At 45.5% G+C, this 11,132-nt stretch overlaps 1 protein-coding gene across 3 annotated transcripts in view; it reads right to left on the bottom strand.

Moving 5' to 3' along the window:
* Positions 1–420: 420 nt before the first annotated feature.
* Positions 421–11,132, bottom strand: part of FAM13A (family with sequence similarity 13 member A) — a 146,057-nt gene continuing 135,345 nt past the window's right edge. For all 3 annotated transcript variants that reach the window (XM_083756397.1, XM_083756396.1, XM_083756398.1), the window contains 4 exons: positions 6,854–6,937; positions 5,054–5,250; positions 4,689–4,790; positions 421–2,937 (listed from right to left, as the gene is read on the bottom strand). In XM_083756397.1, coding sequence (XP_083612523.1) covers positions 2,811–2,937; positions 4,689–4,790; positions 5,054–5,250; positions 6,854–6,937 — 510 coding nt within the window. In that variant the 3' untranslated portion in view covers positions 421–2,810. The remainder of the gene's footprint in view (positions 2,938–4,688; positions 4,791–5,053; positions 5,251–6,853; positions 6,938–11,132) is intronic.

Here is an 11,132-nt window from a genome sequence, read left to right as displayed (position 1 = left end):
AAGATCCTGCTGGTTCTCCCCAACCCTGGGAACCTCTTTGGAAAAGGTGTATTCTTCAATTGTTGGGGAGGATCCTGTTTCATATAAGCATCTGGTTCTCTTCTAAAGGCAAGGAGACGGCGGGAAGGAGTGTGAGAGCTTCAGGAATCTGTGGCAAGTTCTTGCTCTCAAACCACTAGGTGATCTGACCCCAGGATGCCTCCTCACAGCAAGCTGGCTTCTATGCCAGGCCTGAATTTCCATCTTGTGCCAGCAAGTTGGGATGAGAAGAAACCACTAACCCACACAGTTTTTGCTCTCTCGAGTCCACGAGTGCTTTCATTTTGGTGATGGGGAAAAGCAATTCGGGGCCACGAACAGATGCACATATATAACATACACAAACCTGGAAGCCTAACAAAATGATTAGGAGAAGATGTGTTCATTGCTCCACATTTATTTCAATGTATAAAAAAGCTAAACGATTCGACTGTTCAAGTGTAAACCCATGAACAAATTACAAGTTTTCCTTCTTTTTTTTATAAAAAAAATTCTAGGCATTTATATTTGTTAAGTGATTCATTTAACGTGTCATTCTCATTTTGCTTTTAAAATACACATCTCGACCTTATTTATATTAGCATTTTGTAATATATAAACATGCGCCTTGCTTCACTCTCATTCATTTGTACTATGTCAGTCGGTCATCCCTGTCCCCCCCAAAAGATCTTAACATAGACACATCACACTTATTTTTTTGTTTTAAAAAATCTAGCAAGCAGCAATTTTGGTAAGAAAAGTCACATTCAAACAGCTGCTTAGGTCTCATGAAAGCAGTTCGTTCTTGGCTTCATGTAATTTTTGGCTGCTTTTGAGCCTCTGCCCAGCTGCACAAACCATAGTACAAACTGTTTGGGGGATGTCCCTCAATTTCAAAAGCAGTTTTCCACACGCCATAAATGGGTGACTCTTTTAAAAACGAGTCTAAAGCCCTCCACTCCCATAAGGTTCACAGAGTTAAGTTGCTCAGTTTTCTTTGGAACCACATTTATGTTTGCCTCCGTTTTGATTATGATAATCTTAGTAATTGCTATTCAATTCAGAGGGGCATTTATTTAATAGGGCTTTAGTATGCTTGTCACCAGGTTTTTGATTCAACAGAGCAGAGGAAGCATTTCTATGAACTCTGATCAGACATTGTTCGTTATATCATTAAAAAAAAAAGGCTCCAGGGCTGGTGCTTAGAAAGTTTTCTGCTGATTCCTGTTAGCTTTTTGCTTCTCTAGACGAATCTTAAAGCTGAGTTTTAGACATTATTTTTCCTTACTAAAAGAACAGCATAAAAAACACACACACAAACACGCACACACACAAGTCAGGTAGACAAAAGATTTGTTCTTTCTTTAAAGTACTGTTTTGGTTACGCTTTCTTACGATTGGTTTTCGATTTTCTTAAAAAATATAAAACTCTTCTCTGTCTCTCTAAAGTGCATCATTGTACCTATGATTTTTAACACAAGCTATTTGAAAGTACAGCAACAAGACAGTCGCGTTCAACAAGGTGCGGCTACAAAAACATCAACAGAAAATGTTGCCGCCTCATTATCATTGGATCCCATTAAGATTTCGGGAGGGCGGGGGGAACAAACAGTTGTAAGAGCTCCTTGGCATAAGCAGACACTGTCCTTAAAAGCAGCAGCAAGGAAAGGCTGCTCAGAGGTTTCCCACACTTTCTAACCCTGGGAAACCCTTTCTGCATCCAATTTGTCTGCTGAGAAACCTCTGCACAACTGCAATGAACCACTGCAAAAACTTGGTGCGTCTCACCAGGACTCCACATGAGCCAATAGTGCATTATAGAGTGGCACCACCACTGCAGGAGAAAATGGATGATGTGGGACACGATTCTTTCAGGGTAGCATGCCTGTCTGCCTGCTACGGACCTTCATATTGAGGAATCTCTATTAAGGTCCCAAGGATTTTCAGGACACAGTTTCGAATCCACAGCCCAGATTCAAACACTTATGCACGGGAGAGATTAGAGCTGCAATCTGTGCCTCAACTCTGAGGGCTCCCTCTAACTTGCTAAACCAGATTTTACCAAGTTCCCCATTTTTCTCAGCTCTTCTTCTTCTCTGCGTCTTTTCGAAGAGAAGCGCCAGTGTGAAATATTATCTTTGGGATGGGGAGGGAAAGCAGGAGAATAAGAAAATGTCTCTCTCCACTCACTAAAAAAAAGGCCAAGGGTGGCACACAGTGCTTTCCCACCAATTCGAAACATTCAACTGAGGGCGACCTTAAAAATTAAAGAAAAGCTGCAGCCCCAACAAACTGAGGTTGCATTCGAGCACGAGATCCCGAGGAGGAGGTGTCGCCTCTTCTTTCAAAGCCACAGAATCACCCCAGGATGCAAGCTCCTCCGCATTAGAACAGACCTGGGTGCTTTATTGGTCTGACAATTACAGACAATTATTTGGCGATTCATGGTAACTCAAACTAGTTCACCTCTCTCTCGTTGACACGCAGGAGAAGGCATAAAATCAGGCTCTCGTTAGTCTAAGCGTTTCACAAGTCGCAGGCTGATCAAAGCAGAAGGACCCTTCCTTGTGGGGTGGGTGGCCCCTCCTGCTGGCTTGGGTGAACCAGCTCGGAGGCAGGACAGGCCCCCCAAGTCTGAAGAAAAGATGCAGGGGCCTCCTCGTCAGACACAGCCCCGGGATTGCTGCTAAGAAGGCCCTCACAGCGCAAGGGCCTCACTGAGTTCTTCAAGCAATCCTTCCTTTGGCTTGGCCAACTTCTTAACTCTACCGGCAAGGTCAAGCGCGCCTTTGTTACATGATCTTGGAGCCAATGTCTCTCTTGCTGATGAGGACCTCCAGCAGCCTCAGCTTGGCCTTAACCTGCTTGTATTCGTTGTATTCTTCCGCCATAGGAGTGCGGTCCTCTTTCTGGACGTTCCTGCAAGAAAGCAGAAGGGAAGGCTTTTTCAGAAGACGTTTCTCCTTCAGACAATGGGCCCATCCAGGATCCTGCTCTCATGGTCGCTGAACAGGTGTCCACGGGGAGCCTGCGAGCACAACAGCACCCTGCAATTCCCAGCACCTGGTATTCAGAGGCATAACGCCTCTAGCAGTGGAGGCAGAAAATAGCCATTGCGGCTAAGGAGCCGCTGATAGCCTTGGCCTACATGAATTTGCCTCTTTTAAAGCCTTCCCAAGTCGGCAGCCTCTTGCTGCCTCCTGTGGGAGGGAGTTCCATAGTTTATGTGCTGCATGAGGTACCCTCAAAAAGAAAAAGGGAAAAAAGTGTGCCTTGCCAATCCAGATTGGTGGGGTGGAAATGCTTCAGACAAGCATCTGCTAAAACCAAAAGTTAACATGTAAGGAAAATGCCAGGGTGAGGTGATGAACGAAAGTCATACCTCGGGTTGAAGTAGCTTTGGGATAAATATTTTCGGGCTGCACACTGCGGCGACCCGGAAGTAACGGAGTGCGTTACTTCCGGGTTTCGCTGCTCGCGCATGCGCAGACGGTCAAAATGACATCACGCGCATGCTCAGAAGCAGTGAATTGCGTAGACGCAGGTTGCGTTCGCTTTTGGATGAGAACGGGGCTCCGGAACGGATCCCATTCACATCCAGAGGAACCACTGTACCAGGATGAGTAAAAGGTGGAGGGAAAGCTCTGCTTTGACCAACAGGCCAATGTTGTAATCGTAGGGATTGATTTACTGGGGGAGAGGGGTTATAGGCTTGTGGCCCCACCTCTCTTTGTTTTAATCATGCATTTTGGTTTTTTATATTAAAAATACAACCCTGAGATCTATGGATGAAGGGTGGCATACATATTAAACAAACCAAACGAACGAACAACTTTCTACAGGAAGGAAAGAAAGTGGACAGGACATATTCCTTACATGAATGGTGTTGGTTCCCTGTAGGAAAACAGAGAAGCTTGGCTACTATTTTTAAAAAGAAAATTTCTAGACTTCACGGTGGGCTCTTGTGAACCACAATGCCTGTTGTGACATGAAAATGGAATGGCAGCGCTTGTTTTCATTCCAGGGCCGGAATAGAAGCTTCACGTTGCCTCTGGAAACAATTCTCAGATTCACACACGTTCTCTCAGAAACAAAACTTGTGTACTTACATTAAATCTGCACATATGTTTCGATAGGCTTGTGACATTTGTGAAGGATAAGAGTTTTCAAAGGGTGAACATGAGAAGGTGGGATTGGCGGTCCCACCAATGCTGTTCTCGGTTTCCTCTTATGCTCAGCAGTCGAGAAAGGAATGCTGCTGTCTCAACCCATATCAGGAAGTAAATTCTGAATCAGGCAGCTTGTGCCTCTTCGGCTTCCAAGGCAGTTTTGCCAAAAGAGATCCCCTGGGGGTACCACTTATACATGAATAAAATAAATGCCACTATTATAAACTGGGGACAGAGAACCTGTGGCCTTGCAGAGGATGCTGGATTCAAACTCTCGTCTATCAAGGCTGGCATGGCCAATGGCCAGGGAAGATGGGAAGTTAAACCAGCAACACCTAGAAGGTCACGGGTTGCTCACTCCTGTGGTAAAGATGCAAGCAAAGTGCCTTGCATTGTAAGGGATAAGTAAATGCTCATTTCCTGAATATGATGGTAAATAAAACAAAGGTTCTGATGTGGCAAAGTGAAGGATTGGGGATAAAAAAAGAGAAATAAAGTTACCTTCCATTTTGCCGGAAGAAATTGTCCTCAAAATCTCTCAGTTTTTTCCTGATTCTCTTCTTCTCCTCCCTGACTTCCTGGAGCTGTTCTACAAGTTCTGGCCTATGTAATTTAAGAAAAAAGAAAATCAAAACAAAAGCGGACACCCAAACAGAGACACAAAAATACTGCAGAAAGCTAAACAAAACAAAACAACCTTAAGTGATAACCGCCACGTGACAGATGGTGATTATCACAGTTCAGCTCCCATTGTTCAGAAAGTATAAGTAACAATTATATAGATCCCTTTCCTAATTTTAGTTACCACCTTAGCCCAAACACAGAGTATGCAGAACATGAATCTGACAGCCAAAAACCTGACATACATGGAGGCAGCATGAAGATTTGACAGCCCCATATCTTGGCTGCTTTTTGAAGAGATCCTATCATCCACCGGAGAAACAAAGCCGTCGCCATCATCTTCTAGATGGTCCAAGAAACTTCTCACGTTGAAATCCGGCTTTATGGTGACCGTGAAATCTGGTTTCGTGTTGCTGTCTTCTTCAGAACCGTCGTCTTCCTCCTGCAGAGACATTTCGGGACCAATTATTACCATTGCCTGTGCTATCTTTACTGGCCGCATTCCCAGAAGCAATGTGGCCACATTCCAAACACACAAAGCGGTCTGTAGCACCAGATTGCGAGAAGTTAAGAAGTTGGCCAAGCCAAAGGAAGGATTGCTTGAAGAACTCAGTGAGGCCCTTGCGCTGTGAAAGTGCAAAGGGGGCTTTGCCAACTGGGATTTGGCAGAACCAAAAAAGCCGCCATCACTCCGAGACATGGGTGTGTAGTCAGGATTTATGTTAGTGGAGCAGGCTTTATGTTGAAGGGGCAGAACCTCAATTAGTTAAGTCTTTTTATTGATTTACTTGATTTAGGGAGGTGGGTAGCTGCCCATGCTTTGAGTCAATGGAACCTGGTATTAAACATTCATGTTCAATCTTCAAATATTTCATATCTGGGAACTGAAAAAGAAGGGGTAGGGGCTGGTGGTCCTGGAAGAGGCGATGCAGACAAACACCTTTAGTGCGTTCCTGAAGGATTCCTCCAGCCCACGTTAAGCACTTAGGATTTGTCCCAGTAAGATCAGGCTCTGCCTCTAAAGAATATACAAATGCTGGTTATTTGGACCACAGCTCCCATCAGTGCTAGCTGGGGGAAGGCTGCTCTCCGTTACAAAGGTATGAAACCATTACTGAGAACATTTAGGGAAGCTTTTAATGTCTGGTGCATTACTGTATTTTAATATTTTGTTGGAAGCAGCTCAGAGTGGCAAATGGGTGGGGTATAAATATATTTATTATTATTATTATTACATCATGGGGGTGTCACATGAGGGGACACAATTCAAGTAAGTATGAAGTGTGGCAGAGAAGTCTTAGGTTTGCTCAAGCCCAACCTAGGGCAGATTTAGGCAAAATGTGGTGGCAGAATGGATTGTTTCAGTCCAGACTACAGGATTTGTGTGTGGCAGGGGAGGTGATCACGTTTTCAAAAACATTTTCCTAAGTAAAAACGAAGCAACCCTCTCTGGAGCAGAAAGCTCGCAGAACTCTATTCAAGTGGAGACATTCAGGAGAGAGATCCCTCAACCTGCAGTCTGAAGTGGTATGGTCTATTCTTGCCCCCTCAGAACTCTACCACCTTATTCTGCCGCGGCTGTAGATCTGGGCCAAGGCCCAACATATGAGCCAAAGAAAGCTAAGCAGTAAAAATTGCAAAAACAGCATCTTAGGAAGGGGAAGGCAGCAAGGGTGCAAGGAATAAATTGTGCATTTTGCAAATCAAAAGGGAGGCAAAAGAGGAGGAAGGAGGAGGCACTGAAGGGTCAGTTGTAACAGAGGCAGGCAGAACGTGGACAAAGGAAGCCAGACAAAAGCAGCTACTGATTTTGTTTCCTGGAGACATGACAGAAGAACCAGCAATTATGTACAGAGAGAGAGAGAGAGAGAGAGAGAGAGAGAGAGAGAGAGAGAGAGAGAAAGAAAGAAAGAAAGAAAGAAAGAAAGAAAGAAAGAAAGAAAGAAAGAAAGAAAGAAAGAGAGGGGTGTCTATCACTTTCATTGTGGGAGAAGGGAAGTGATGCAGGCTGAGCAAATGAGTTAGCAGTGGGAGGTTTTTTTCACCTTTATCTCCTTGAAGAAGGAAGCAGTTTCACCCTCGATAATTGGCTGCAGCAAAGGGCTTCTCCGCTTGCTGGAGGGGGAACCCTGTGACAGGCGTTAACAAGCAGGTTACATAATGACCCTTTCCTCCACATCTCTCCTAACTCCCATTCCTCATTCATTTCCGGATTAAAACCTTTAAAAGTCTCCCCAATAATGCATATCATTAAGAAGTGTCAGGGTCGAATCTAACAACAACCATTATTATTATTATTATTATTGTCATCATCCTTCCACGCAATATGGAAACACTGTCTAGTGGCTGCCTTACCCATTATGCTTTTAGATGCAGAAAGATGGCTGCAGTGTACTCCCAAGACTAAGCAAATGAGCCTCAACAAAAAGGCTCTGGTGCAAGAGGCAGTTTTGATGCACAATCAGGGGCTGCCTTATTCAGACATGCTCAAATGGAACTGTATGGTTGTGAGCGAGATGGAGATCCAGACTGCAGAGGACTGGATACTCAGATGCTTGTCATGGATCAAATGAAATATGACATTGATTCCATGCATATGGAATCAAAACAACCCCTCAAGAGAGCTTTCCCTTGCTTAAGTGCTTGCTGAAATTAATGGGACTGAGGACTGCATTTGTGCAATTCCTCTTGCTTTCAAGGGGACCTGCAGAAGAGAAATCTTTTGCTGGGTAGTGTCCTGGGCCCAGAAGAAGCATGTGCTTATCAGGGTAAATGTGACAACGCCCAATAACCCAAATGGCATCCCATCCATTCATCTGAATAGAAAACTTTTATTCCCCTGCCAAGGCGAAGGCTGGGAGGGGGCAGCAGCAAACTAGTAAAAATAAACTCTCATTCATGAAAATAAAGAGGCAGAAAGTAAGAGGAAAGTATCTCTTGTTTGCACTGGCTGAATGGCCAGAAGGCCTGGTAAGCAGCACTCACAGTGCACTCAAGAGATGCAATAACCCAATGTGGAAACTGGCACATTTTCTCCCTTTTTCTTGCTCTGAAATCAGGTGTCTGGCTGGTCCTCACGGTCACAAAGGCAAACTTCAAATGTGTTCCTCAACAATTAAGCCAGGAGAATGTGGCAGCTCCCCCTCCTACAACTACTGCCCACCCCCCGCTTGACCAAACATGGAACAAATAATCTCAAACTGTGCCAACTTCCTCTTTCAAACCAACCAACCAACCAACCAACCAACAAACAAATATTTAAAAATCAAAGCTTGGGTTAGAGGCATGCTAACTTAAAGAAGTTTAGAAAAAACAAGTTTCCTGTCTGGTCGTCTCTGCTGCCCCATTCCCATCCCAGATGACCCCTGACTCTCTCAGAGAGGCTTTTTGGGAGGAACAGGCCATTGCAGTGGGAAGAAGGCGATGGGAAACTTCTTGTCTGTTAATTTCCTTAAGTTACTGTATTTTTCGCTCTATAACACGCACCTGACCATAAAAACGCACATTGTTTTTAGAGGAGGAAAACAAGGGAAAAAACATTCTGAATGAAACAGTGGATGTATCATTTTTGGGCTTCATGCTGTGGCCACAGACATGTGATCTCATGGTGAATTTGGGGTGACCCAATGCCAAAATCCTGAGAATTCCTGTGGATCCATGCTTTGTAACCACGTTTTTGCACCATTGCAGCCCCAGGCAACAGTGGGTGCGTGATTTTTTTGGTGCAGGCTGTAGCCATGGACATGCTATGTGATCTGATGGTGAATTTGGGGTGACCCAATGCAAAGATCCTGAGAATCCCTGTGGATCCATGCTTTGTAACCACGTTTTTGCACCATTGCAGCCCCAGGCAACAGTGGGTGCATGATTTTTTTGGTGCAGGCTGTAGCCATGGACATGCTATGTGATCTGATGGTGAATTTGGGGTGACCCAATGCAAGGATCCTGAGAATCCCTGTGGATCCATGCTTTTTAACCACGTTTTTGCACCATTGCAGCCCCAGGCAACAGTGGGTGCGTGATTTTTTTGGTGCAGGCTGTAGCCATGGACATGCTATGTGATCTGATGGTGAATTTGGGGTGACCCAATGCAAGGATCCTGAGAATCCCTGTGGATCCATGCTTTTTAACCACATTTTTGCACCATTGCAGCCCCAGGCAACAGTGGGTGCATGATTTTTTTGGTGCAGGCTGTAGCCATGGACATGCTATGTGATCTGATGGTGAATTTGGGGTGACCCAATGCAAAGATCCTGAGGATCCATGCTTTGTAACCACATTTTAAGTGGGGAGCGAAGGAAAAACAAAGAAGGGATATTAGAGGGGTGTGCAGAGAAGCAGCTGGCTAAGAATGCAGGAGAGGGATTTAACGGGTTGGAGAAAAGAAAGGCAAAAGTTTTCCCCCACCCAAGCCAGCCAGCCAGCCAGCCAGCCATCTCTCTCTCTCTCTCTCTCTCTCTCTCTCTCTCTCTCTCTCTCCCTCCCTCCCCCCCTCTCTTTCTCCCTCCCCCCCTCTCTTTCTCCCTCCCCCCCTCTCTCTCCCTCTCCCCCAGCAGCAACGGAGCTTGCCTGGAGGGGAGGGGCTTTCCCTGCTCTTTGTTCCGTTTCAGCAAACACAGCAACGAAACAGAGGAGGGTGGGCAGTAAGACCCTGAGGCAGAATGCAGGAAAGCAGCCGCTTCCTTTTTTCAGTTTTCCCTTCTCAGTGAAGCGCCACAATTTGATTTTTGCCTGGCGATTTGATTTTTGCCTGATTTTTCGGCTCCAGGGACCACACATTCGCTCTATAACACGCACAGACATTTCCCCTTCCTTTTTAGGAGAAAAAATCTGCGTGTTATAGAGGGAAAAATACGGTATCTTAGGATTAAAGTCAATGCTGCAACTCAGAAAAAATGCTATTCCCCATAATGTCCCTGAGGCATCAATTTTCTTCCCCTAATCATAGAATTTTGGGTTCCATTTCTCTTTTTTAATGTGGAATTTTGTATCAGCTGAAAAGTCAATTTGCAATCTACCTTTTGTACTGTGGTATTTTTTTTTAAAGTGCTAAAGCGGTTGACTCTCTGGAAGTCTGTACAGATTGTAATGCAAAATGAAAATATGTGTCTTTGAGTTGGGGGGTGGGGGGAGAAAGAGAGATGCCCCAACCTCTATTCAAGTGGGATCTTTCTCTCCTCCTCTGCTAGCACAACTGTGTTTGTGGAGGAAACTGCTGTGCTTTCTCCTCCACGGGTCAGAAGAAACAGGATGTCTAATTGCTCCCTCCCTTCAGCCAAAGGAGTCTCAAGGACGGCCAACTGGGCAGGGATGCTGGTTCCATCAAAGAAACGTAAGCCAAGTCCTTGGCCCAGTCTCCCTTGTGAACTGCCAGAAGTCTTAAGTCTACAGTTGCTGATCGCAAATCGAGGGGGTAAATGTGTGGTGTGAACTGCCTGCTTCTTTATGGACAAGGAATTCCACTGATATTGGGGCCTGAGATTTTAGACCCCAGGGGTCATGCTCATTCAGCACGCCCAAATCTCAGGTGTCTGCATCCTGAGAAGAGCTTGAACTGCTCTTCTTACTACTCACTGGCATGGCGCAAGAAACCCACACCAGAGAGGGGTTTAGTGCAGGCTGTAGCATCCCATGTGGTCCACAGGTGCAATGCTAGTAGTGTTAAGATCTCTTTGTGAAACGCTGCCTCCATCTTGAGGACCTTCTCCCCAAGGCCTCTGAGACTGAATGGTCTCCTCCCCCGCCTTTACTTTATTCTTGTTGTTTTGCTGCTGTTTTAGTGCCAGCAGTGCTGGCATGGCTTTCCACCTCCTTCCTCCGTCTAGGACAGCCCAAGGTCCTTCATCAGAATGAAGCATTCTGGCTGTGGCATTGCTGCAACTCTTAACTGGTGCCCAAAATTAGGGATTGGCCGGGGGGAGGGGAGGGAGTTTAAACCTACAGCAACTTCGAAAATTGCCCCCTAATTCTCAGCACTGTTTTTAGCCTCTTCAAAGCTGTGCCATCCGGAATGAGGCAAGGGCAGAGGAGCATAGCTGTCAACGTTTCCCTTTTTTAAAGGGAAATTCCCTTATTCTGAATAGGATTCCTCGCAAGAAAAGGGAAACATTGACAGCTATGCAGAGGAGATGGAAGGCCTTGCTGAATGGCCAGAAAAGGCACAGCAGGCCAGTGGAGGCAAGTGGCCAGGCGGGAGGGGGACTCCCAATTCTACCTCTCTGGGTCCACCACCTGAAGCAGTTAACTCAGTTTACCTAACGCTAGGGCCGGCCCTCTTTACTCTTCCTATGCACATGCTCATCCAGCTGCTACCATAAAGGGGAA

Source organism: Podarcis gaigeae (assembly GCF_964106915.1).
Source record: "Podarcis gaigeae genome assembly, chromosome: 9".
Classification (NCBI taxonomy): Eukaryota; Metazoa; Chordata; class Lepidosauria; order Squamata; family Lacertidae; genus Podarcis; species Podarcis gaigeae.
This window is presented reverse-complemented; position numbering and strand designations above follow the sequence as displayed.